Below are 26,498 nucleotides of genomic sequence, written 5' to 3'. Positions count from 1 at the left end.
GAAAAAAAAAAATTGCTAAAAAAATAAAAAAGAAATTAATAAAAATTATAAAAATCTATTTTTCAGTGCTTTTTTTTTCTTGATTTTTAAGGTGGAATCTGTTTTTTTAAGAGACATGTTTTTTTAGATTACGATTTTTTCTTTTGTTTTTAAAATTAGATTGTTTTTTTTTAATTTTTATTATTATTAATATTAATATTACAAGAAATATTAATAATAATAAAATAAAATAGAATTGAAACCAAAATACACAATCATTATATTTTTCATTAATTTTTATTTTTATTTTTATTTTATTTTTTAATTTAGCATAAAAATCTTGGATATTTTAGTATTTATAATATTTATTATTTTATAATGTGTTGTCTAAAATATATTTAATGTATTGATTTAAGTTTAAGTAAAATTTGAATATGAATGTTGTTTCTTTAAAATTATTGATGTTTAATGGATCAATTGCTTTTATAAAGATGATTAATGTTTTATTTGAAATTGACTTTTATTGAACCAATATTACCCATTCCTATTGTTGTTTTGATTTGATTCTGATAATAATATGTTTAATTTGAAACCAATCGATTCTAAATATTTGATGATGCAGCATTTTTTTTTAGAAAATAAAAAAATAAAAAAAAAATAAAAAAAATGAATTTTTTTTTTTATTAAAACATCAACCACTTCTATGACAATAATAATTTCTTTTATATGGTTTTTAAATAATAAAAAACAATAAAAAATTATTTTATTAAAAATTTAAATAAGCTTTTAAACTAAAGATCTTTATTTTGATAATGAATAGAAAATTAACTAGGGATGGAGAATTTAATTCTATATAATAATAATAATAAATGATAAAATTGATGATGAAGGTGGACCCGGATCTGTGACAGGTATATTATTATTATTAAGTAAACCCCAATGAATAATGGGTGACTTGAAAAAACACCCCAATGATTGATAAATGACTTGAAAACCCCAATTAAAAAAGAATAAACTAAACCCCCAATGTTAGATGAACGATTTGAAAAAACCACAGCTTTTGATGAATTAAAAAAACCCACAATGTTTGACGAATTAAAAACCACAGCGTTTGAATAACTTAATAAACCCACAATGTATGATGAAAGATTTGAAAAACAACCCCAATGAATGATGAACGATTTGAAAAAACCACAGCGTTTGAATGACTTAATAAACCCACAATGTATGATGAAATAATTGAAAAACAACCCCAATGGTTAATGAATGACTCGATAACCACATTTAAAAAGAATATGTTGAACCCCCAATGTATGATGAGTGACTTGAAAACCCAATTAAAAAGAATATACTGAACCCCCAACGTATGATGAGTGACTTGAAAACCCAATTAAAAAGAATATACTGAACCCCCAACGTATGATGAATTGAAACCCCCAATTAAAAAGAATATATTGAACCCCCAATGTTTGATAAGTGACTTGGTAACCCCGATTAAAAAGAAAATACTGAACCCAAAATGTTTGATGAGTGACCTGAAAAAAACCCCAGTGTTTTATGAATTACTTGAAAACCCCAATTATAAAGAAAATACGGAACCGCGATAAAATAGAATATATGGAATCCCCAATGTATGAATAATTACTAGAAATAAATAACGTATTGTAACTGAAAAAGAAAGATTTGAATCTGAACTTAATAAGTATTAAAATTAGATATTAGTTTCTTTTATATTCAAATTTAATAATAATTATGTAAATATTAACATTATAGTTACCTTAAAATTATAAATGTAGACTTAGATAGAACGTGTGAAGCTTGAAAGAGAATGAAGTAAACTAAATATGAATTAAATATTAGTTTATATTATAATCAAATTTAATTTATGTAATTATAAACACTATAGTTACCTTAATTATATATATGCCTTATTATTGACATTAAAGATAGAACATGGTTGTACTGAAGAGAAAAAACCTGATAATGCCGAGAAAGAAAGAATTATAAATAAACTATAAGAGAAAGAATTATAAACTATATAAGAGTTAAAAATAAATATTAGTTTCTTTTATATTTAAATATAATAATTATGTAATTATAAACACTATAGTTACCTTAATAAAATAAATGCCCAGAATTGACATTATAGAAAGAACTTGATAATACTGTGAGAGAAAGAATTATAAAATATATAAGAGTTAAAATTAAATATTAGTTTCTTATATATTTAAATATAATTATTATGTAATATAAACACTATAGTTACCTGAATGCCCTATTACTGACATTAAACAAAGAACATTGTTACACTGGAGAGAAAGAACCTGATAATACCGAGAGAGAGAATTATAATTAAACTATATAAAATTAAAAATAAAATATTAGTTTCTTTATATTCAAATTTAAATTTTATAATATTTTAGTAAATATTAATATTATAGTTACAATATGAGGAGAACTTATTAATGGAACCATGAGAACTTTTAAACGCTATTTTTTAGAGTTGAAGCGATTGAATTGTTTAATACTAATAGTTTTGATAACGATGAGAATGTTGTCCAATGATGATGTTTACAGTTTAACCTTTTTTGCTTATTTAATTAACACGTTTCCATATGGATGGTATATTATTGATCTATGTCTATGTAATTATAGAATTCGTGGCCAGCTAATTCTTGACACATATTCATGAAATCTAATAATTACCATTTGAAACGGTAATGGAAATCTATTCGATATCCATTTGGTCAAACAATTCCATACCGATATTGGGATCGTTGGAATTTGTATCATCATTATTTAAAATTGGTGGACTTTGATCACATTGCTCTATATTTGATTAATTAGTTGAACCATTGAATTGTCTTCAATTAAATAATAAATTAAATTAATATATGTTTTATTTATTATATATAAAATATGAATGTATTAATTACTTACTCTTACTAAAAAGAATGGAGCTCTACAATTTGGGCAGGTGTTATCACGACGATAAGACCATTCCATAATGCAATCGTAACAATAATTGTGGTTACAATCAATTGTTGCGAGTTTGCTTGGTTCAATTTTATCCATGCAAATAGTGCATTGATGTTCGTTTTCTCTACGTTCTGCTACTTCTCTTTCCTGTTGTTCTCTTTGTTGTTGCTCCCTTTCTTGTTTTTCTCTTTCTTCTCTCTCATGTTGTTCTCTTTGCTGTTGTTCTTTTTCTCTTTCTTCTCTTTCTTCTCTTTCTTGTCTTTCTAAATTTTCTAAACGTACCCTTTCCATTACTCTTTCTAATGTTTCTTTATATACTGATTGGATACGCTCTAATTCTTCTCTTTCTTTTTGTTTTCTTTCATTTTCTTCTCTTTCTTTTTGTTTTCTTTCTTTTTCTTCTCTTTTTTTTTGTTCTCTTTCTTTTTTTTCTTTTTCTTTTTTTTCTCTTTCTACTCTTTGTTTTTCCTTAGCTTCTTTAATTTCTTTTTCTAATCTTTCTTTTTTTAATCTTTGTCTTTCCAAAGATTCTCTATATTCTCTTTCTTTTCTATCTTTTTCTAATTTTTCAATACGTTCTCTTTCCTGGGTTTCTCTTTTTAATTGTTTCATGTATTCCATTTCTTTTTGTTGTTCTCTTTTTAATATTTCCAAATTTTCTTTTCTTAATTTTTCCTTTTCTATCTTTTCTTTTTCCATTCTTTCTCCGGTGTGGTCGAATGGTGAATATGGAAATATATTTTCTGGTTGTGATGGTTCCTTTGGGGCATGTCTTAAAATTTCTTGGGTTACTGAGGAACGACCAGAATTTTCTTGACTATTATAATATTCAGAACAACAATATATGTTTTTATATGCGGAATAATGGAATGTTGAGGTACTATCATACTTGTTTTTTTCTTTTGGGGATTGATCGATTGGGGTTGAATTTGTGGTTTCGTTAATTTTGTGGTTGTTGTTGTGGGTGTCGCTATTGATATGGTTGTTGTTATTGATGTGGGTGTGGTTATTGGTTTGGGTGAAGTTATTGGTTTGAGTTTCTTGTGGGGTGGAACGGAAAATAATTTTTAAAATTATTAATGACCAAATAAAAATAGCAAATAAAATTGATTCTAACATTTTTTTAATTAATGAGTGAATATAAAAAAATGAAAGTTATTATGGAATGTGAAATATAATTGCTATTATTTAAAACTTTTTTTTTGATATTATATACTATGTGAAACTATACACAAATAAAATTTTGATTTTTTATTTAATTAAAAAAGAAATTTTTTTATTTTTTTGTGTGGGTCTGTAAAAACAAAAAAAAAAATTAAAAAAATTTTTATTACATTAACTTTATATAAAACAATGTTTATTTTATTATAATATTTTTTAAAAATTAAAAAAAAAAAAAAAAAAAATAAATAACACAATGTGGTTGAAGTTCATACTTTTATTACAATTTCTTTATTAAAAAATTAAAAAAGTATATGACACATTGCAATGACATATAAAACATGATATGTTTCAATTTTTTAAATAATAAAAAAAAAAAAAATTAATAAATAATTTATACAGATGTATCAATATACACGAAATCTGATACCAATAAGGTATCATTTTTATTTTGATCATTATTATTATTATTATCATCTTCATCTTCTTTAATATTGTTATTGTTATTTTTATTTGAGTTCCATCTCCAAAAATTCCATAAACTATTACCAGTTGAATTATTTGGGTCACTACTATTATTATTATTATTATTATTATTATTATTATTATTATTATTATTATTATTATTGTTATTATTATTATTTGATAGATGTGATGATTGTAAAATAAATGAATATAATGAATTGGATAAACCATTATTTGAGCTATTTACTAATGGATTATTACTATTGTTGTTATCTAGTTCGTTGGTATTTAATATTGATGATAATAATTTTCCTTTTTTACCAACTAAGCCACCGTGAAAGGATTGAAACTTTTTGAGTGTTAACAAAATATCTTTATTATTTTTGTTCTTTGCAATTTCGAAACAGCTTTCTTCAAAACCTTCAGATCTATTATAGCATAGGAATTTAACCATTTCATAGTCATTGTTATTTGCAGAGGCATAGATAGCATTTTTGGAGCATCCTTCATTTCTATTTTCGTGAAGAAATTTAACTACATTTAGGTAACCATGAGAAGCAGCCAAATCCATTGCGTTTTTAGTACAGGTATAACGATTGTTATGTAAGAAAACCACTGTGTCATAGTCACCAAACCTAGCTGCCAAGTCCATAGCAATGTTGCTTGCATATGATATTGTTGAGGTGTTGCTATTAACATTGCTGCAATAATTGTTATTGATATCGCTATTATTATCATTGATACAGCTTAGTTGATGTAAATATTTGACTTTTTCAATATCTCTTGATTCTACGGCTATATCTATTAGAAAAAGGGATTTTTCCATTCTTTCTCTTTGAGATTCTACCAACCGGATAAATAATGGCGAAAATGGAATTTGTTTAATAATCATTTTGAAGGATTTGTTTGAAAATTCTAAAGGTATATAGCTATATTTTGAGTGTATATCGTTCATAACCTTATCTTTGAGGAGTTCTATATGACCATTGTTTATCATTTTTTCTACTGATACAATTTCTTGATATTTTTTGAATACATAATTGAATTCTAAATATTTTTCTATACTAGATTCTTTAAAAACTTTATCCAAATTTAATTCTGGTTTTTTTTCTATAATATTTAATAATAAACTATATCCATCAACATTTTTACTTTTTAGAAAATAGAATATTTTTTTAACTAAATATATATTTCTGAAAACTGAAAAAAATAATCTATCATTTCCAATATCATTATTATTATTGTTATTAATACTACTATTATTAATATTACTATTAATACTCATTTATTTCTAGGATTTGTTTATTTTTATTTTTATTTTTAAAAAATTTAAAAAAAAAAAATAAGAAAAAAATAGAAATTTAAATTTAAAAAAATTAAAAAAAAAATATAAAAAATTAAAATTTTTTAAATTAAAAAAATAAATTAAAAATAAATGAATTGATGTGGTTTTTGACACTGATGCAAAAATATTTAAGATAAATATGAATTGATGTGGTTGTAACACTGATGCAAAAATAATTAAGAAAAATGTTTTTTTATAAAAAAAAAACTATTTATATTTTTATATTTTTGTAAACCTTAAAAAAAATACATTTAAGTATTTAACTTGATGTCAGTAAGTATATAATACATTAAAATAAATAAATATATAAATAAAAATAAAATATAATAAAATTGCGGGAATTTAGTTTTTGTCCCTTTCTCCCAGGAAGATTTTTTATTTTTTATTTTTTATTTTTTTATTATTTTTTTTAATTTTTTTTTAAAAAAAAAATAAAATTTAAAAAATTTTATTTTTCATCTCCATTGAGCAATCACAATAAATAATTATAAAATGAAAATTAATTATATTTTTATAATCGTTATAGTTATTAATTTTATTAGTTTTATAGCTGGTAATCAATTTTATGATAATCAATTTGGATCATCATGTCCATGTTCAGATCAAAGTTTGTGTAATCCCGTTTCAGTGGGACCACGTAAAGAATTTTTAGGGTTTTCTTTAGACAACCTCACATATCCATATTATGACTGGTCTATTTTAACAACTATAGCTGTATTTTATTCACCAATTGTTAATGAGTTATTATGCACTGCTCATTCGCATGATGTTCGTTTAGTTTATGGTGTATCTTATCCAATTACTCAACTTGGTAATTCAACTTTCCAAGACGAATGGATTCAAGATCAATTAAATTTAGTTCAATCAACATATACAGATGGTCTTAATTTTGATGTCGAATCACCAATTGTTAATGAAACATTATCTCAATTATATACAAATTTGGTTGCAGAAACTAATAAAGCTTTTAAAGCTGTTAATCCATTTTACCAAGTTACTGTAGATGTTGCCTGGTCCCCAAATTGTATCGATAAACGTTGTTACGACTATTTAGGTTTATCTCAAGCATCCGATTTTCTCATTATGATGGATTATGACGAAAGATCACAAGTATTTTCTGATCAATGTATTGCAAGTGCAAACTCTCCACCACAATTAGCTTTAGGTAAATAATAGACATACAATAGATAGGTATTGAAAAAATCTTTCTTTTTTATTAATCTCAAATTTCTTATTTTTAGCTGGTATAAAAAACTTCACCAATTTGGGTATTAGTGTTGATAAATTAGTTATGGGTTTACCATGGTATGGATATAACTATCCATGTATATCAAGTCCTGCTGGTTTATATTCAGAGGTATGTAATATCCCATTAGTACCATTTAGAGGTGCAAATTGTTCCGATGCAGCAGGTTCACAATTAAACTATGGTGTTATTATGAGCATGTTATCCGATCCATCAGTTGTAAGAGGTCCTTTAATGTGGGATCATACCTTACAATCCCCATACTTTAATTTTTACGATCCAACTTCAGGAAACCCACACCAAATGTGGTTTGATGATCCACAATCAATTATGGTCAAAGTTCAATTGGGTAAGAAATTACGTTTAAGAGGTGTCGCAGTTTGGAACATTGATTTCTTAAATAATGAATTTGAGTCACAATCAATGGATATGTGGAATTCAATAGGTTCATTCTTTTCATAAAATAAATAAAGAAACCCAATAAAAAATATTTTTAAAGTGTTATAATTTTTAAGTTTATCTTTTTTATTATTTATTTTATCTCTTTCAACTTGAAAGATGGACTTTCAACCTTCAAGAATGTTTATTAATATCTCTTATAATTTAAAAAGGTTTTATAAAAACTAAACTATTTGTATTTTATATTATATAAATACTATTATAATTTATTAATTTTTAAAACAACTATATAATAATGAGGTTTTTGTAATATTTCTTTTTAAAATTGGATCTAAAGAGGTTGTAATTGAGCCAACATTAAATTGGGCTGTAGTATTGTTTGAATAAAGTCTATTATTATTATTATTGTTGTTACTATTAATACTAATTATAAATGATAAATCTTTTCTTATAAGTTGTGAAAGCTTTTGAGTTTTTTCGTTATTATAGGGTTCTAAAATATTTTCAATAAATAAGACATCTAAAAGGAATTGAGCTTTACCTTCGTTTGAAATGAATAATGGATCGACTAAAGAGAAATTGTGACGGAGAGAAATCAATAAAAATTCGTAAATTCTTTGGGTTACACCAAAAGCTACATCAACACTATTAATTGTTTTCATAATTTCATTGTGAATGAAAACCATTTTAGTGAGAATAGTATGAATAAATGGACTAACTTTAGTTGGAGTAAAGTTTACTAACCAAATACTACCAGAGAATAGTACACCTCTTGTTATAAAATCGCTAATCATTAAATTCTTTTCTTGTACATAACGTTCTAGAATTAATCTTTCCAATACACCTAATTTTTCAATAACCTTCTTTAAATAACTGCCAACAGGTTGATGGAATAAACTAACATAAAAGCTACGAAGTTGTATAGCTGTTTTAGAAACAACAGTAGAACAATTTGATAATGTTAATAATAGTTTTTCTGATGGTGTAAGTTGATATGATTGTTGAGAATTTTGTTGTTGAGATGCTGATAATGATGGGGTTTGTGGAGTTTGTGGGGATTGTTGCTGTGAAATTGAAATTGGTGATAAAGGTTCATTATTATCCGATTCATTTTTACCAGTTTTTTGTTCTTCATCTAAATTCATTTGATTTAAACTATCTTCGATTGTTAATTGAATAGATTCGCTGTTAAATGCCAAATGATGTAAACAATCACCAAAGCTTTCAATGGCTTCACATAATGCTGATTCGACAGGTGACAACAACATTGGTTTGTTTGAAAGGAATGATAACTTTTCTAAATTTGATTTAACTGCATTAATAAATTCACCCATTAAACGAGTTGTGGACATACCATCAACTTGATTACCTGATGCCAATGCATCGTCGCTAGATTCGTTGACAGTCCAATCTTCTAAGAGATAGAGGAATGAAACCTCAGCAACCATCTCTGAGCAAATTTGTTTAATAAAGTGTAAAGTAAGTGTTTCTACCAAACCATTAATTGAAACTAAATATGATTCTGGCATTCCTAAATCTTGAAGCATTTCTTGGCATTTGATAACTTCGTTAACATTCTCTACCATGTGGAATGAAATATCTGATGACTGATATTGTTCATAGTTGTTTGATATAATATTGTCGAAATAGTTGTCATCGTCATTTTCATTATCTGGGAAATCATCTTCATTTGGATTAAAGAATAAATCCTCGACTTGTTGTGAATATTGCTCCAAGAGTTTGATAATTAATTTCTTAAAGTTCTCTTCGTTTGTTGCGCTAGTTGCAGCAGAGTTTTGCTTTTTATGTGATTTGTATGAATTATTAAGATCGATCTGAACAATATGACTACTTTCTTTATCGATTGCTGGATTGATTAGTGATTTTGATGTAAATTCATCGTGCTTTCTCTTGAAAAGGAATTTATGATTCTTTGAGCTTTTTTCAATCCATTTCTTTTGAAGTTTAAATGGTGATTCATCATGGGACAATTCAACCAATTTAATAGTTGTAATTTGATCAGACTTTGATTTTTTTTCGGACAATTTATATAAACAAAACTCATCGTCATCTTCTTCGATAAATCTCTTTTTGCACATTTCAATTAAATCTTTAACTCTTTTATCTTGATCTATTTTATAACTTGAAAATGACTCATCTAAATAATAAACTGTTACATTTACATTCTTTACTTCTTTAGTTTTGCCAGTGTTTAGTGTTTGTTGTTGTAAATTCTGTTGTTGTTGTAAAAATTGTTGTTGCTTCAATTTTTGATATTCTAAATTATTCTCTTCAAATTTGCCTTCAACATAATATTTTCCCATTTTAAATAAATTTGGTACATTTGATAATAATAAAATTGATAATTTTCTTATAATTTTAAAATTTGGTAAAGTATCTAAAAAAAAAAGGGAAAAGTTTTGATTAATATTTTAAATAATCTTTATATTTTTTTGGGTATTAACTTACTATCTTCAGAGCATTGTTTAAACAACATTGTAATTGCATTATATCTATTTGATAAGAAATACCAACATGGATCACCAACACTTGACCATTCTCCTTTGCCATTACCAATTTCCATTAAAGTTTTAATTGACTTTTTTAATTGATCTAGTTTAGTTGAAGGATCTCGAAGTGATGTAAATAATTGATTTCTAAAATCTTCTATAATGTTTTCGATATCGTGTAAAATCTTTTGGAACTCTTTCTTTTGACTTGATGTAATTAATGTTTTGGCATTCTTATAATTGTGTACCGCTTTTTCATATTCGTTATGCTTGATGTTCTCTGTAATTTTTCCTGGTAATTTAAAAATTACCTTATATTTATTTAATAATGTTAAAACTTTTCTAATTTCATCTGCTTTCTTTTTGTTCATTAATAATGGGTGATAAACATCTGATGATTTATTTATAATTTCTATTTATTTATAATGAAATTTTAAATTAGAATCAATAAAAATACTGTGTTGTTATTCATATGATTATTTAATATACTTACTTGTAAAAGAGGAACTCATATCTTCCAATATTTTACTTTTTGAAATTAAATCATAGACTTGATCTACTGTATCTTTACATTTTACAAAATGTTCAAAATTTTCTTTTACAAGAAATTTGATTTCTAATGCTTTGGAACTTGATGCTTCTTTTAATTTGCTCATACCAACTGCCAATTCTGAAAATTTAGTTTGTGAATGAACCTCTGATAAAAATACAACTGGACTAAATGATTCTGATTCCAATGATAAAACTTCCTCTAATATAAAATAAATTTTAGTAATCCAAATAAAATTAAAAAAATTGAAAATATTGAGTATGATATTATAAAAAATATTTACTTTTAACACCAGCAGATTTTCTTGGAGGAATTTTTAAAATACCTAATGGATCATAAAATTTATTTGAATCTTCAATTTGTGTATTTTCACTTTGTTTATTTTGATCATCTTGAGATACAAAAAATGCTGATTCATCCTCTAAAAATTCTTCCCAACCTTCTTTTACTTTTTCCCATTTTGATGGTTCTTTTTCATTTTCTTCTTCATCTAATTCATAATCTAGATTATTGTTAAATTGAATTGGCTATAAGTATTTTATATTAAAATTGAATTAAAGTTTATTTATTATTATTATTACATACCATCATAATCATCATAATCGGATGATGAATCTGAGGATGAAGACATTGCTTAATTTAATATTTACTATTCTATTTCGTTATTGATTTTATATATTATTATTATTATTACAATATACTATATTATTATATTAAATTGGTTGTTGCAAGTAATCAAAATAAATGAAAAAAATAAAATAATTTAATAAAAATTTAAAAAAAATAAAAAATTAAAAAAAAAAATCAAAAAAAAAAAAAAAAAAAAAAAAAAAAATTTGAAAAAATATATTTTATATGATTATTTTTTATAATAAATATTGTTCAGGTTTATTTATCTATAGTATTGCTTTATCCTTAAAGATAATTAATATCCTTTTTTATTTTACAAAGTAATAAATAATTTCGTTAAACAAAAATTATAAACTATTTTTTTTAAATTTAAAAAAAAAAAAAAAAAAATTTAAAATTATTTTTTTCAATTTTTTTTATTTTTTTTTTTAATTTTTGTTGTATTAATTTTTTTTAAATTAATTAATTTGTAATATAAACTAAAATAAAATATAAAATATAAAATATAAAATAAAAACTCAAAATACATATATATGGTAGAAAGATATCTTTCTCAAAATAAATAATCCCTTTAAAATAATGTCAAACGAACCAAAAAAAAGAAGAAAATCAGAAATATTTTCAGATGAAGAAGAGGAAGATGACGAATTAAATATATCAACTGCTCCAGAAGAAGATGATGAAGATGACGATTCTGATGATGTTAGTGATATTGAATTTGATAAAAAAGTAAATGGTGAAGATTTAAACATAAGCAATATTGGAACAACAAATAATGAAGATGAAGAAAGTGAAGAAATTATAATAACGAAAAAAAGAAGAAACTCAACCACTAAAAAGATAACACCAAAGAAAAAGAATAGATCAAATATACTAGATAATGAGGACGAAGAGTTCCATATTTCAAATAATAAAATTAATGTTTCAAACGATAGTTTTGAAGAAGATGACGAAGATGACGATAATGAAGATGAACAACCAAAAATTTTAAAAAGAAAACTCAATGCATCTGATATACTAAATTTTTCAGGTGATGAAATTAAACTTGAAGAAATAAATCCAACCCAACTAACCACCACTAATAAGAATGATGATGAAAATCAAGATATAGAAATTAAAAAAGAAAAATCAAATGGTTCAAAGAAATTGAATAGTAATATAAACAATAACAATAGTAACAACAATAGTAATAACAATAATAATAATAATAATAATAATAAACCAAAAGTATCTACACCACCATCATTAAATACAAGTTTAACAAAACAAACTAGAAGTAAATCAAATAATTCGCCTGTACATCAACAAGAAGAGGTTAATGAAGGTTTATATCATTGTGATTACTGTCAAAAAGATATTAGTGGGGTTGTTCGTATTAGATGTGCTATATGTCCAGATTTTGATTTATGTTTAGAGTGTTTTAGCGTGGGTGTTGAAATTACACCACATAAAAATGACCATGACTATCAAGTAATCGACAACTTACACTTTCCAATGTTTACTGATGATTGGGGCGCAGATGAGGAATTACTTCTATTGGAAGCTATCGAACTATATGGTTTAGGCAATTGGAATGAAGTTTCAGAGAATGTAGGCTCTCATTCAAAATCAGCATCAGAGTGTAAACAACATTATTTTACATACTATTTAAATACATCAACTTCACCTTTACCAAATGTTTCGAAATGTTTAACAACCAAAGAAACCCTACACCAAAAAAGAGCAAAACAAACTATAAATGGTAATTACCAATTAGATTTAGATAATTCCATAATAATAATAAATGATCAATAGTATATCATACGGATGTATATTTTAAGTTGATATACAAATAAATAAACCCTCCAAAATATAAAATTTAAAATTCTATAATTTTATTTTTTTTTCAATTTTATTAATTTTCATTTAATTTATTATAGTTGATAAAAATAAAAAATATGGTAGTAGATCACACAACAATGATGAAGGACCCAGTGGCCCAGTAACAGATTCGGTAGGCTACATGACAAATAGAAAACATTTCGAGGTCGAATATGATAACGAAGCAGAACTTGTAGTCAAGGATTTAATATTTGAAAATGACGACTCGCCATCAGATAGAGAAGTTAAATTAAAAGTATTGGAATCCTATGATCAAAGACTAGAGGAGCGTATTAGAAGAAGAAAGCTTATTGTCGAAAAGGGGTTATTAGATTACAAAAAAACAGAAAGAAAGAGATTTAAAGAAGATAAAGAGATATTAAATTCATTGAAATGTTTTTTACAGGCACTTTCAAAAGAAGAACACGAAACTTTAATCAAAGGATTCATAGATGAAAAGAATATAAAGAATAGAATAATGCAGCTACAAGAGTATCGTGAAAATGGTATCAAAACACTTACAGACGGTCAAAACTTTGATGAAGAAAAACGTAAACGTGAATTAGATAAATCATCTGGTGTTTATGGCTCTAATGTCAAAAGATCAAAGAGTGAAGGTGGTGGCGGTTTTGGTTTTGGCTTGGGCTCCACTTCTTCGTCAAGCTCATCGATAACCAACAATATGGGCTATATTGATAAATCAAGTATTAAAACTCAGAAACAAGTAACCAAAGAAAAAGAAGACCATTTCTTAGGATTAACAAGCGAAAAAAAATCTTCAACTAAGCTTAGAAAGAACGCCAAAACTGAAATGGAGGGTTTACCAAACAGCGATGCTCTTTCATTAAAAGAAAAACAAATTTGTTCCACTCATCGTCTTCTACCGCAACAGTATCTTCTTATTAAGGAGGCTTTAATTTCAGAGTCGCTTAAAAACCAAGGTAAAATTAAACAATCTGTAGCTATTAAACTAGTTAAAATTAATCAACAAAAAGTGATAAGACTTCTCGAGTTTTTTGAAAAATCGGGTTGGTTACAAATTAAAAATGATGATAAAACAAATTAAATAAAAACCTTTGTTTGTATTAAAAAAAAAAAAAAAAACAATATGTTACATTTTATTTTTTATTTAATTTTTTTCGATATTGTTTACAACATTAATTAATGTATTTTTTGGTTTCATATGGTATATTTCATTTATATTTGATGGGAAGTAATGGTGATTGTAAATATTGAGTTGTTGGATATTTGGGTAGCTATTTAATTTGATTAAATTTAGAACCTCTTTGATATCGGGTGCACGAATATCAAAAGTTATTGAATATAAATCGATTTGATTATTGTTTTGTAGAAGGTGTAAAGATTCTATTACATTCTCGACGTTTTGTGTTGAAACAAATATATTTCTGATGGTTTTATTTTTTGATAGTACACTTCTTATAATCGTTGGGAAACTGTCTCCATTTATTGAAAGTGATTTTATTGATTTATTTCCTGCCAATCCTTTGAAAATCTCTTGATCAACTTCTATATATGAATATAATTCCATTGTACTAACTCTTGAGTTATTTAATAATATTGCAGCAAAACCTTTATAAACCAAAGCTTGGTCTAATCCTTGAAAGCAAGCACACGTTCCTTTTTCACAAGTGTGATTCAAAGTTAATTTCTTTAATGTTTGATCTGTTGATAATTTGTTAACAATATAGTCCCATTGTTTTTCCAAAGTGTCATTATTGGTTGTATTTGATGCTGCTTTAACTACCAACGTTTCAAAATCAGTTTCTAAACTGAACTTTTTTAAAATACCCAGGGACACTCTTTCATTATTGTTGTTGTTGTTGTTATAATCTGAAGGATTAAACACAAGTGGGTCTATGTTGATTTTATTTCCACTATTTTCTTTAAAATGTAATTTTATTTTAAAATTTGAATAAAAAAAGATATCATAATAATTTATTTCTCCATTATAATTTATGTTTAATAATCTATATACTAAATCACTCGATACTTCTGCTATTGATATCTTTTTAATTTTACTGAAATCTCTTTTACAAATATGGATACTACTACTAGTATCACTTAGAAAACTGGTTAACTCATCTCTAAAGGCCGATAAATTAATTTCACAATCATTTGGATACATATCTAGACATTTAAAAGCTTCAAGGCCTGGTGTATGTGTTAAATCAAAAATTATTTTTCTATAGTCCCTATTATTATCTTCATTAAATTGTTGAAAACTATTAAATACTTTAACCGAATCTTTAGATTTAATCAATTTATATTTTTGGATTTGTTGATTTGTTGGTGATATTGGTGCTTCAATTAATCCAGTTAATAAATTGTAATTTTTGATTTTAATAACTGATAGTATTTTGGTTATAATTTCAAACCAATTTGAGGAAACCAAAGCATAGTTTATAACTTCATTATTATTTAGAGTAATTGGACTATATGAAAACCTATATATATATCTAATTATACATGTTAACATATATTCAAATATATAATTTGGGATTTTCATTTTCTAAAAACAACACCAATTTAATATAATAAAAAAAAAGATTTTTTATAAAAATAAAATTAATAAAAAAATATTTTTTTAAAATTTTTATTTTTTTTTTTTTTTATTTTTTTAATTTTTTGTTTTTTTTAAATTTTTCATATTATACAATCAGCAAAATCAAATATCAATTATAACAGTATATATATATAATTAATAATATATATAATTAATAGTATTACAAATGTTATCAAGATTAGTAAAAGATCACCAAACACATATTAATAAATTAAAGGAAGAAAATGGTATATAATAGCACAGCACTCACTAAATTTTACTTTTTTATAAAATAATAATAAATATTAATATAAAATATTATAATTTTAATAAAAACTATAGAAAATTTAAAAAAAGAAGCAATTTCATCAATGGGAGAGGTCACTAATGGGTTAGTTGATAGTGTTAATACAGGTGTTGCATGTATTTTTGCAAATCAAAAGAAATTAGAAACTGAATCAAGATTATTACAACAAAATACAGCTAAATTTTCAAAACAAACTAATCAATGGATTCAATTAATTGAAGGCTTTAATAATTCATTAAAAGAAATTGGTGATGTTGAAAATTGGTCAAGAAAAATTGAAAATGATATGCATAATATCTCTGATATAATCGATTTCCTTTATACAAATACAAACCCAATACCACAACAACAACAACAATCACAACAACAACAATCACCTCCATCACAACCACAATAATACTATTATAAATTAATAATAATAAAAATAAAAATATTGTATAGATAATAAAAAATTAAAATAAAAATAAAATGAAAAAAATAAAGAATATTGTATATAATTAAAAATAAAACCACTTGCTTCCTCTCTTAAATAAATTTTATCATTTTAAATAGTATTTATTATGTATTATCATTTTAAATAGTACTATTTATTTATCTATTTATTTCTTAAAAAAAAAAAAAAAAAAAAAAAATTTTTATTTTTTTTAAAAAAAACTAAAAAAACGATTTTTCATAAAATATTTTTATTTTATTAATAAAACTAATAAAAAATGAATAATAATAATAATAATAAACTATTTTATAATATAATTGATGATGAATGTGGGTTCGCAAGATTATATGGATATGTTAATAAAGAAAATCAAAAAACAGTATCACCTTATTTAATTGAAAAATATGAAAAAGAAGCAGATAAATTTTGGAATAAATTCTATAAAAAAAATAATAATAATTTCTTTAAAGATAGACATTGGTTAGTAAGAGAGTTTCCAGAATTTTTAAAGAACTCTAAAGAAGAACGTAAAGAAGAGAACACCATTAAAGTATTTGAAATTGGTTGTGGTGTAGGAAATACAACATTACCATTACTAGAGTTAAATGATAATTTATATTTTGAATCATTTGATTTCTCTGACCATGCTGTAAAACTATTAAATCAATCAGTCGAATCAAATGAAAAATATAGGGGTCGTTGTAGTGGATTCGTTTATAATGCAGTTGATGGTATTGATAAGTTACCAAAAGAAACCATAGAACAATTTGGTACTTTCGATTTAGTAGTAATTATATTTGTATTGTCTGCAATGGATCCAGCTACAATGCCTGCAGTAGTTGACATGTGTTATAAGGTATTAAAGCCTGGTGGTATGGTATTAATCAGAGACTATGCAGTGGATGATATGGCTCAATACCGTTTCGTTAGTGCTGATGAAGAAAAGATATCAAGTGTAGAAGTAGGCGACAGTGGTAGTAAAAATAAATTGGGTGATAATTTTCATGTTAGATATGATGGCACTAGAGCTTATTATTTTAGTTTACAAGTTATGGAAGATTTATATAAAGCTGGTGGTTTTAAAACTTTTCAAAATATTTATGTTGAAAAAACTGTAACAAATAGAAAACAAAATTATAAAATGGATAGAAAATTTATACAATCCAAATTTATTAAATAAAAAAAATAATTTTATATTATTTTAATATAATTTATAATTTTGTTGTTATTACTTTTTATTTTTTTATTTTTTTTTTTATATATAAATATTTAATAATTATTAAATTTAATTATCGAATGGGTTTCTATCATCAAATGGATTTGGTGAAGTTTGTTCTTGTTGTTGTTGTTGTGGTGGTTGATATTCTTGTTGGTATTGTTGGTGTTGTGATGAGAAATCTGAATGTGATGATGAATAATCAGATGGTGGTGATGAAATTTGTTCATATGATTGTTGTGGTGGTGGTGGTGAAACGATTTGTTCATCTAAAGATAATTTTGAAAGGTTAACTGGATTATGGGTTGTTTGGAAACCTTCAGTAGTTGGTGATTGAGAGTTGAATAGTTTTGCCTCGGCGTTAATCCACATTTTAATACATTCATCAACTAAAAGTTGTTGTTCAGCAACAAATGATTTCATTAAAAGGGCAACTTCTTTTTGAACATATTGAACCATATCTTGGGTGGCTACACAAAGATTAGCAGAGATTTGATCGTAATGAGCTTTAGTGTTTTCATATTCTGTTGTCCTTTCAGCAAGTTTGGTACCTGTTTGATTAGACTTTTGTGCGGATTTCAAATGATGATTAGCAGAGTTATATTTGAGTCTAACTTCATCTTGTTGTTTACATAAATCTGCAACTTTTTTAACATGTTCCTTGTAGAGAGTTTCAATTTGAATTGCAAATCTATCACTAAATTGTTGAGTATATTGTTGGAAATAAATTGATGATGATTTAATACCCTCTCCAACTTCTCTTAATGAATCTGAAAGTGGTAATGTTTGATTTATAATGAAATTGGTATGGGAAATTTTTTCACTGAATCTTGCTAAAATTTGTGAAAATGCTGTACCTTGTTGAACTTGTTTATCTTTATATATAATGGTAGTAAAAAAAAAAAAATATATATTAATATTAATAATAAATTTTTTTTTCTTTTCATCTATTTAATATTTACCTGAAGATAAATAATAACCTCTAGCTAATTGAATTAATAATTTAATACTCCATTTCATATTTTTTAATTGAGCTTTGGCATTTTCTACATGATCTGGTTCTTTCTCCATTTCCATGGTAGCTTCTTGAACAGCACTCTTGGTTTTATTTACTAAATTCTTAAACATTTTTTACTAATACTAATATATAGATATATATTTTTTTGTCGCAAAATAAATAAAAATGAAATATTGTTTTTAATATAAAAAAAAAATAAAAAATAAAAAAAAAGTGTGTTGGTGAAATTTTTTTTTTTATTTTTTTTTTATTTTCAAATAATTTTTTTTTGAATTATTTTTTTTTAAATTAAATTTTTATTTAATATGGTATCGATTTCTATCATTATTATTTGAAAATTTATTGCCACCTAGGGCTTATATAACCGGTTATATATTGTTTATAATAAAATTTTAAAATTTTTTTAAAATAACTAATCATCTTAAAATCATATTTTTTAAAATTAAAATTAAGGCAATAGTTAATTTATTTTATTTTTTATTATTTTAATTATAATTTTTTCCATTTTATTTCAATTTTTTCATTTTTTTTTTGATTTTTTTATATTATAAAAAATAATAATAATGGATACTCCAAATAATGAAATACTATTTTGGAGAATCTTTAGAAATATATATTTATTCAATACCATTTTTTCAAATTTCAAATTAAAAAAAAAAAAAAATTATGATAGATTGTATGATCCCAATTACATATACGAACATTTCAAAAATAGTAAAAAGATTATTAAAGATAAAGTGAAAAGTTCAAAAATTTTATTTGTTTTTGACCAGTTAGGTTTTTCTCCAAACAGTTTTGAAATAGTTGCAAAAATAATCAGAAAAGATAATCAAAAGAATATAGATTTTTATAAAAAATTATTTTTAGTATATTCAAAATCAATACCACCCAATTCGCAACCTAAAGAAACTATAATTTCAATCATTTTTCAAAATTCAAACATTCCACTATTAAAAGCATACCTCCCAAATGGTTCTCCTCTACTCTATCAAAATTTATTAATTTACGATTATAAAAGTTTAAAAATTGTTCAATATATATTATCAGAAGAATTTTTAAATAGTAATAATAATAATAATAGAAGAATAAAAGAAAATATTAAAACTCAAGACATTAATCTTTATCAAGATTCATTCAAACTAAAACATTTGCTCAAGATCGTTTCTTATTTATGTGAAGTCTATAGAGAAGAACCTATCATCCAAGAATCCCAATTTTATAAAGCTATTTCAATATCAACATATCAATTTACCAATGGTCAATTAAAATCTAGTATTAATAAGCTATTATCACCAACAACCAGTTTAATAATAAATAACAATCACAATCTTAATGAAATAAAAAACATCATTTTCAACTATATTCAGTTGTTTTATTTATTCAATACAGACAGTTTACAATCATTTAATTATTTTTTATTATTCAAAGGAATAGATGAAATTCAAAAGGAACTTCAAAGAGATAGAGAGGGTTTATTTGAAAAATATAAAAATATTTTAGAGATGTTAAAAAGCACTAGTAGCCCTGACCCCAAGTTTTTTTCTGATTACATCAATCGGATCTTTGATTCATTATATATTTTTAAAAAAGAAGAATGTTCAAGACAAATCTTTAAAAGTGGTAATATGTATATTATCGAAGCACATATAAAAGCAAAATCTTTTAACTGTGGCCCACTTCTTTTAAGTTCCATAGCATCAACTCAGGTTCTAGATTATTTTTTTATCAACTACCAAGATATTTTTTTCGCGGACAATAACTATAATTGGATGTGGATTAGCTCAGTAGAGGTTCTGGAACATTATGAAAAGTTAATGGAAAAGCTTTCAAGAAAATTCAAGCTTGGCAAACTTACAGAATATTATAGAGATGTTGCAGATACTTTTACTTTAGAGAATCTTTTAAGGGCCATTAATAACAAAAAATATTATAATATTGCCCCCGATTTTTCACTACAATCATTCCAAAATTTAGTCAAAAAAGCAATTAAAGAAAACAAACAGGATCTAATTATCTCATTGATATCCTCATTTGAGTTTAAAAAAGTGGAGGCTTATTCACTAATCACAAATAACGATGTTTATAATGAAAAGATAATGGCTTGGATATTTTCAAACTCTAGTTCAATACAATACCATGGCCCTGGCCGTATGGTTATTACTTTCAAATCCTATGACAAAAAAGAATTCAAAATTCAAGGTGACCTTTTTTTCTGGTTTTTGGCATGTAATACCATCGGAGAATATAAAGAAATATTCAGATTAAATCAACTCTTCCCAAGTAATACTCATCTCGATCAATATTTTCAATCTGTTTCAAATTACACACCAGAGTTAATAGACCTAATATTAAACTATTATAAAGAAAACAAACTAAATTTTTTCACAGATCCAAATATCACTATTCCTGGTGGTGAAGATGAAGTTGAATATGTCTCTTATAGCAGTTTTAGTTTTGACTTTTTATTCGATGAAGCAATTACCCCAAAAAAAGATCTTCCCCTATTAAAGCATCTAATTAACAATCATAGCTATTTATTTACTGATGGTGAAGGTGCCCAAGAGCAACTTAACAATATAAATCCTAATAATGTCAATGTAAGAGAAAAGTTAAAAAAGAAATTTTTAAATATGGTTACTTGGAATAGATTCGAAACTTCACAATTATTATTTCAATATCTAGATATAACCGAAGATGATTTAAATCAAATAAAAAACACATCTTATAGACCTCAGTGCTGGTTAAAAGATTATTATATAACAAATAAAAAATAAAATTAAACTAAATTAAATTAAATATAATATTATTATATATTTTTTAAATAATAATAATATAAAGTAATTGTTTTTATTTAAATGTATAATTGGGCGAGTACCAATCAGACTCTTTTGATTTTTTACCATTATAAAAATGATCTTTATCATATAAATCGTTATAATCTTTTTTTGTAAAATCTTCTATATTATTATTATTATAATTATTGTTATTATTATTGTTATAATCTCTGTCTGAATCTGAATCTATATAACTACTTGCACTACTACCACCATAATTATTTTTAATATTTTTATTGTAATATTGTTTAGAACTGCTGTTATTATTATTATTACTGGATCTTTCTCTTGATTTAGATCTATCTTTTGATCTGGTATTGCGAGCACGATCCCTTGATCTCGATCTTGATCTTGATCTTGAACGATCTCTATATGATGATTCTAATGTTCCACGATCTCTTGAACGGTCTCTAGGGTTATCAAAGCCACCCACTATACCATTGTGACCTCTATGTTTTGATGTTCTTGAATCTTTTTCATAAGAACCACTATTTCTTGATGAACCTTCATATAAATCCCAATCATAGTATGGATGATCTCCTCTATGTAATTCTGGTGTGCCATAGTTGTAAGGTGGTGGAGGATAAGAGGAATGGTGATGTGGCGGTGGTGGTGGGGGATAATGGTGACCTCTGTGATATGGCGGTGGAGGAGGTGGATAAAAATGATGTGGAGGATATTGAAAATGATTATATCTTGAATGATGATATGGATATACTCCATTCGAACCGCTATTATTACTATTATTACTACTATTACTAAGCTTTCTCGAATGATTATTGCTATTGCCATTATTGTTATTATTATTATTACTACTACTATTGTTATTATTATTCGAAGAAGTTGATGATGATGCAGATAATGATCTTTTTTTATTTGCAAATTCTTCTGGGTGACAACCTTTACATTTGCATATTCTACAACCACCATCAGGTAAAACACCTAGTCTAACACTGGAGGGCACTTGACAAAGACAAGCCTTATCATTCTCAGAGAAGGCCTTCATGCACGCCCTACAGCAACCATTCTTTAACTCATCACTGCTAATCGATCCATTATTAATTGCATTATTGGTTGGTTTATTTGTTATTATTACACTAGATGATGATTTAGTTTCAAAAGCATCGGTAGGATGGCAGCCAAGACAACCACATGTTATGCACCCATTTTCACCCAAAACGCCTCTTCTATGGTGTGATGGAACTTGACATAAACATGCTCTACCATTGGTTCTATTCTCTTTTGAACAATTATTACAACATTGGGTTTTATGTGGATTACTATTATTACTATTGGTATTATTTGTTTGAAAAGTTAATGCTGTTGTATTTGTTTGTGATGAAAAGTTTGATTCTGGTGAGTGATCCCTTGTTCTATCCGGTTTTCGTTGTGTATTGCTAGATTTTTTGATATATTCTTGATCACTTGAATAAGAGCTTTCATCGCTACTAACTGGATTTCTTTTACTATTACTTTGCTTTGATCTTCTTTTTTCACTTTCACTACCACTATTGCTATTTTCATTATTACTATTATTATTTCTTTTCTTCAATTTCTTTTTTCTTTTTTTCTTTCTTTCTTCTTTTTCACTATCATCGTCGCTGCTAGTTTCATCACTTTCACTTTCACTTTCACTGCTTAAACCAACTTTATTTTTATTTTTACTGCTTTTTTTTTTATTGAAATTATTATTACTATTACATTGGCACATATCACAACAACCTCCCTTTTTTCTTCTCTTTTCTGATCGCTTGGTGGTTGATAATTCTTGATCCGATATTTCTTTTTTTTCTTCTTTATTTTCATTATTATCTTTTAAATTGTTTTTAATAGATATTGAAGCACCATTTTCATCTTCCGATGATGACATTGGAACACAACAATAACAACCTCCTCCATTTGAGGATGGTGTATTTGTTCCCTCTTCTTTTTTATTATTTTCCATTTTTACTAAGAAAAATTATTTATATTTATTTATTATTATTATTTATAATTAAAAATTGTTGAAAGTATTGTTTTTGTTATTATTATAACAATGATTAAATTTGTATTGGTAAATGAGTGTTTATTGATATAAAAAAAAAAAAAAAAAAAAAAAAAAAAAATATTTGATAAAAACAATAAACAACACTCTATGCAAAGAGACAAATAATAATAAAAATAAAATAAAATAGTAAATAGTTTAAAAGAAAAAAATATAAAATAAAAAATAAAAATTTTTAAAAAATAAAAACAAAAAAAAAAATTAAAAAAAAAAAAAAAAAATAACAAAAAAAAAAAAAATAATAAATTTCAACAAAATTATTTTATAAGTCGTTAAAAGAGGTTGACCTTGTTTTAAACTAATTGGGATTTATTATTATTATTATTATAATTTAGTATAGCATACAAATACAATGAAAGTATAAATAACAATTTAAGATTTTTATTTTTTTATTATATTAATTTCCAAATCACACACAATGAAAGGATATTCATTGCCGCAAATAATTAAAAAAAATAAAAAAAAAAATTTATAAATTTATAAATTTTTTTTTTTTTTTTTAAATTTTTAAAAATTTCTTTTTTATTTAATTTATAAATTATCTCTATCTATAGATAATATGAATAATAATAATAGTAATTTAAATGATAGAAGTAATTTAAATAATAATAATAATAATAATAACAATATTAATAGTTTTAATAATTTAAATAAAATTCCAACCTTAGTGAAAAAAATTACAACAAAGAATTTTGATAAAGAGATTATTAGTTTTGAAAATGATTTAAAGAATGCTTTATTTATATCTGTGGATACAGAGTTTACAGGGCTGGGTTATCAAAAATCTTTAAAGTTAGAGTATGTTTAACTTATAAATTATAGCTTTACGTATTCATTATATCTAATATTGTTTTTATTTTATTTCCCAAGCGATATACAGGATAAATATCAAGCTATGGCAGCTTTAGTCAAACAAAGATCAATTTTGGAATTTGGAATATCAATAATATCATCAACAACACCAAATAATGATTTATTAAATCCTAAAATAGATAATAATAATAATATCGATAGCAAATCAAATAGTAATAATAATTATAACAATGATAAAGCTAGCAGCGATTTAGGTGAGATTATAGAAAATACAGAAGTTGATGAAACCATCACAGATACAACTAGTGACAGTTTAGAAAGAAACTATACATTAAGAGTATATAATTTTATAATGTTAAATTTAAGTGACTTTCAAGTATCCCCTCAAAGTATGACATTTTTATCTAAACATGGTTTTAATTTCCAAGAGCTATTCGAATATGGTATACCATTTCAATCTAGAAGACCAACTTTTACACAACATCAACATCAAAATAAAAATAATAACAACAACACAATAAATACTCACATAAATACACAAGAGGAGCTTTTAAGCAGATCTAAATTGCTTTTAAGTATAATCGCAAAATATCAATTACCAGTAATTATTCATAATGGTATTTTTGACCTTTTATTTATTTTTCAAAGTTTAATTGCAGATCTACCAGATAAATTAAATGATTTTATAGTTAAATTGGTAACTGTTTTTCCAAAAATGTATTTATAAAATAATTTATCACAATAAAAATAATAACAATTAATAATAAAATAGTTTAATTAATATTATTAATATGTTGTAACTAACTAATTTTTTATTTTTATTTTAGATATGACACAAAATATATTGCAGAATATAAAATTAATGAAAAAAGAACATACTTACAATATTTATTTCAAAAATACGAAAGATTCAATTATCAAAGAAAAACTAAAAAGGAAATATATTTATCATTAGAATTTTTAACCTTTGATAATGAAGAGGACGATAAAGAAAATAAAAACCAACCATTAATAAATATAGACTATTCATTTTCTAAAACAGTTCCTCCAGGTGTTAAAATATGTAATGATTTTGCAGTAAGTATAGATGCGCATGTATATTAAAATTAAATTTGTTTATTAATTTTTTATTTTATTTAGGATTTTGGTTATTGTAGATTAAAAGATAAATGTCAAGATTCACACGATATTTCACAAATTCTAGATAGCGAGGAGGCAAAGAGACAAAAAAAGAAAAGAGGAAGAAAAACATTTGAAGATGACAACAGTAATTTGGATGGAGAAAATGAAATTGGCGAAGTTATAAAATCAATTGTAAATAATAATAATAATAATAATGATAATAGCGAAGAAAATAATTGTAATTTTAAATATAAAGAAATTTTTAAAATGGAAGGTCAAAATATTCACTCTGCAGGGTTTGATTCGGCTATGACCGGTTTTATTTTTACATATTTTTTACTTTTGTTTAAAAAATCAAATCTTTTAAATGAAGTAGAAAATAAAGTTTATTTATCAGGCAAACAGGTCCCATTATTTTTAAAACCTTCAAAATATTCAGATAAATATTAATAATAATAATAATAATAATAATAATAATAATAATAATAATAATAATAATAATAATAATAGTTTTATTAATAAAACAATTGTAATAATTATTTTAATAAAAAATAATAATTATGAATTGTTTTCTTTTTTAAATGTAATTATTATTTTATCTTCTTCTATTTTGTCTTCATTTATTGTTTTCTTTCTATCTTCTTTTATTATCTTCTCTATATAAATACTATTCCATTCGGTACCGAATTTGGATTGTTTTAATTACTGGAGATTCTGCAATATAAAAAAATTTTAAAAAAAAAAAAATAAAAAAAAAAAAAAAAAAAATTTGTAAAAACTTTTACCAAATCTAGAAAATATTCGAATTTTATGGGGGGTGGGGTATTGAATAATAATAATAATTTTTTTTTGTTTTTATTTTTAAGTTTTTAGTAATCAATTAATATATATTTTTTTTCTTTATCAATAATTATTAGTATGATGTTAAAACTTTTTAATATTATTGTTTAGTATATTATTATAATTTATATTTATTTAAAAAAAAAATGATGAGCCTCAGTGGCTTAGTTTTTTTTTTTTTTTC

At 24.3% G+C, this 26,498-nt stretch overlaps 12 protein-coding genes across 12 annotated transcripts; 6 read left to right on the top strand and 6 right to left on the bottom strand.

Moving 5' to 3' along the window:
* Nucleotides 1-1,894: 1,894 nt before the first annotated feature.
* On the bottom strand, nucleotides 1,895-4,077 carry DICPUDRAFT_82806 (uncharacterized protein; the record flags this gene model as incomplete). Its single annotated transcript, XM_003292125.1, has 3 exons — nucleotides 1,895-2,013; nucleotides 2,246-2,336; nucleotides 2,920-4,077. 3 exons carry the CDS (start codon nucleotides 4,075-4,077, stop codon nucleotides 1,895-1,897), a joined length of 1,368 nt encoding a protein of 455 aa, XP_003292173.1.
* Nucleotides 4,078-4,513: 436 nt separating this feature from the next.
* On the bottom strand, nucleotides 4,514-5,869 carry DICPUDRAFT_156871 (uncharacterized protein; the record flags this gene model as incomplete). Its single annotated transcript, XM_003292124.1, has 1 exon — nucleotides 4,514-5,869. The coding sequence occupies one exon, from the start codon at nucleotides 5,867-5,869 to the stop codon at nucleotides 4,514-4,516; it is 1,356 nt and encodes a 451-aa protein (XP_003292172.1).
* Nucleotides 5,870-6,421: 552 nt separating this feature from the next.
* On the top strand, nucleotides 6,422-7,637 carry DICPUDRAFT_156870 (uncharacterized protein; the record flags this gene model as incomplete). Its single annotated transcript, XM_003292133.1, has 2 exons — nucleotides 6,422-7,094; nucleotides 7,171-7,637. The coding sequence occupies 2 exons, from the start codon at nucleotides 6,422-6,424 to the stop codon at nucleotides 7,635-7,637; spliced, it is 1,140 nt and encodes a 379-aa protein (XP_003292181.1).
* A 179-nt stretch (nucleotides 7,638-7,816) lies between these two features.
* DICPUDRAFT_50260 (uncharacterized protein) lies at nucleotides 7,817-11,265 on the bottom strand (the record flags this gene model as incomplete). The annotated part of the gene is made up of 5 exons (XM_003292123.1): nucleotides 7,817-9,972; nucleotides 10,044-10,496; nucleotides 10,578-10,835; nucleotides 10,918-11,136; nucleotides 11,220-11,265. The coding sequence occupies 5 exons, from the start codon at nucleotides 11,263-11,265 to the stop codon at nucleotides 7,844-7,846; spliced, it is 3,105 nt and encodes a 1,034-aa protein (XP_003292171.1). The 3' UTR covers nucleotides 7,817-7,843.
* Nucleotides 11,266-11,843: 578 nt separating this feature from the next.
* Nucleotides 11,844-14,190, top strand: DICPUDRAFT_156868 (uncharacterized protein; the record flags this gene model as incomplete). The annotated part of the gene is made up of 2 exons (XM_003292132.1): nucleotides 11,844-13,005; nucleotides 13,184-14,190. The coding sequence occupies 2 exons, from the start codon at nucleotides 11,844-11,846 to the stop codon at nucleotides 14,188-14,190; spliced, it is 2,169 nt and encodes a 722-aa protein (XP_003292180.1).
* Nucleotides 14,191-14,253: 63 nt separating this feature from the next.
* DICPUDRAFT_156867 (uncharacterized protein) lies at nucleotides 14,254-15,651 on the bottom strand (the record flags this gene model as incomplete). Its single annotated transcript, XM_003292122.1, has 1 exon — nucleotides 14,254-15,651. One exon carries the CDS (start codon nucleotides 15,649-15,651, stop codon nucleotides 14,254-14,256), a length of 1,398 nt encoding a protein of 465 aa, XP_003292170.1.
* Nucleotides 15,652-15,874: 223 nt separating this feature from the next.
* On the top strand, nucleotides 15,875-16,391 carry DICPUDRAFT_82800 (uncharacterized protein; the record flags this gene model as incomplete). Its single annotated transcript, XM_003292131.1, has 2 exons — nucleotides 15,875-15,935; nucleotides 16,030-16,391. The coding sequence occupies 2 exons, from the start codon at nucleotides 15,875-15,877 to the stop codon at nucleotides 16,389-16,391; spliced, it is 423 nt and encodes a 140-aa protein (XP_003292179.1).
* Nucleotides 16,392-16,704: 313 nt separating this feature from the next.
* Nucleotides 16,705-17,607, top strand: DICPUDRAFT_40138 (uncharacterized protein; the record flags this gene model as incomplete). The annotated part of the gene is made up of 2 exons (XM_003292130.1): nucleotides 16,705-17,356; nucleotides 17,393-17,607. The coding sequence occupies 2 exons, from the start codon at nucleotides 16,705-16,707 to the stop codon at nucleotides 17,605-17,607; spliced, it is 867 nt and encodes a 288-aa protein (XP_003292178.1).
* Nucleotides 17,608-17,712: 105 nt separating this feature from the next.
* On the bottom strand, nucleotides 17,713-18,771 carry DICPUDRAFT_156864 (uncharacterized protein; the record flags this gene model as incomplete). The annotated part of the gene is made up of 2 exons (XM_003292121.1): nucleotides 17,713-18,518; nucleotides 18,606-18,771. The coding sequence occupies 2 exons, from the start codon at nucleotides 18,769-18,771 to the stop codon at nucleotides 17,713-17,715; spliced, it is 972 nt and encodes a 323-aa protein (XP_003292169.1).
* A 453-nt stretch (nucleotides 18,772-19,224) lies between these two features.
* DICPUDRAFT_99248 (uncharacterized protein) lies at nucleotides 19,225-21,435 on the top strand (the record flags this gene model as incomplete). The annotated part of the gene is made up of 1 exon (XM_003292129.1): nucleotides 19,225-21,435. One exon carries the CDS (start codon nucleotides 19,225-19,227, stop codon nucleotides 21,433-21,435), a length of 2,211 nt encoding a protein of 736 aa, XP_003292177.1.
* Nucleotides 21,436-21,508: 73 nt separating this feature from the next.
* On the bottom strand, nucleotides 21,509-23,440 carry DICPUDRAFT_82796 (uncharacterized protein; the record flags this gene model as incomplete). The annotated part of the gene is made up of 1 exon (XM_003292120.1): nucleotides 21,509-23,440. The coding sequence occupies one exon, from the start codon at nucleotides 23,438-23,440 to the stop codon at nucleotides 21,509-21,511; it is 1,932 nt and encodes a 643-aa protein (XP_003292168.1).
* Nucleotides 23,441-24,098: 658 nt separating this feature from the next.
* On the top strand, nucleotides 24,099-25,924 carry DICPUDRAFT_156861 (uncharacterized protein; the record flags this gene model as incomplete). The annotated part of the gene is made up of 4 exons (XM_003292128.1): nucleotides 24,099-24,337; nucleotides 24,410-25,069; nucleotides 25,180-25,429; nucleotides 25,493-25,924. 4 exons carry the CDS (start codon nucleotides 24,099-24,101, stop codon nucleotides 25,922-25,924), a joined length of 1,581 nt encoding a protein of 526 aa, XP_003292176.1.
* Nucleotides 25,925-26,498: the final 574 nt, after the last annotated feature.

This window comes from Dictyostelium purpureum (assembly GCF_000190715.1).
Source record: "Dictyostelium purpureum unplaced genomic scaffold DICPUscaffold_324, whole genome shotgun sequence".
NCBI classification, from domain to species: Eukaryota; Evosea; class Eumycetozoa; order Dictyosteliales; family Dictyosteliaceae; genus Dictyostelium; species Dictyostelium purpureum.
The sequence above is the reverse complement of the archived record's forward strand: the minus strand, read 5'-3'. Positions and strand labels throughout refer to the sequence as shown.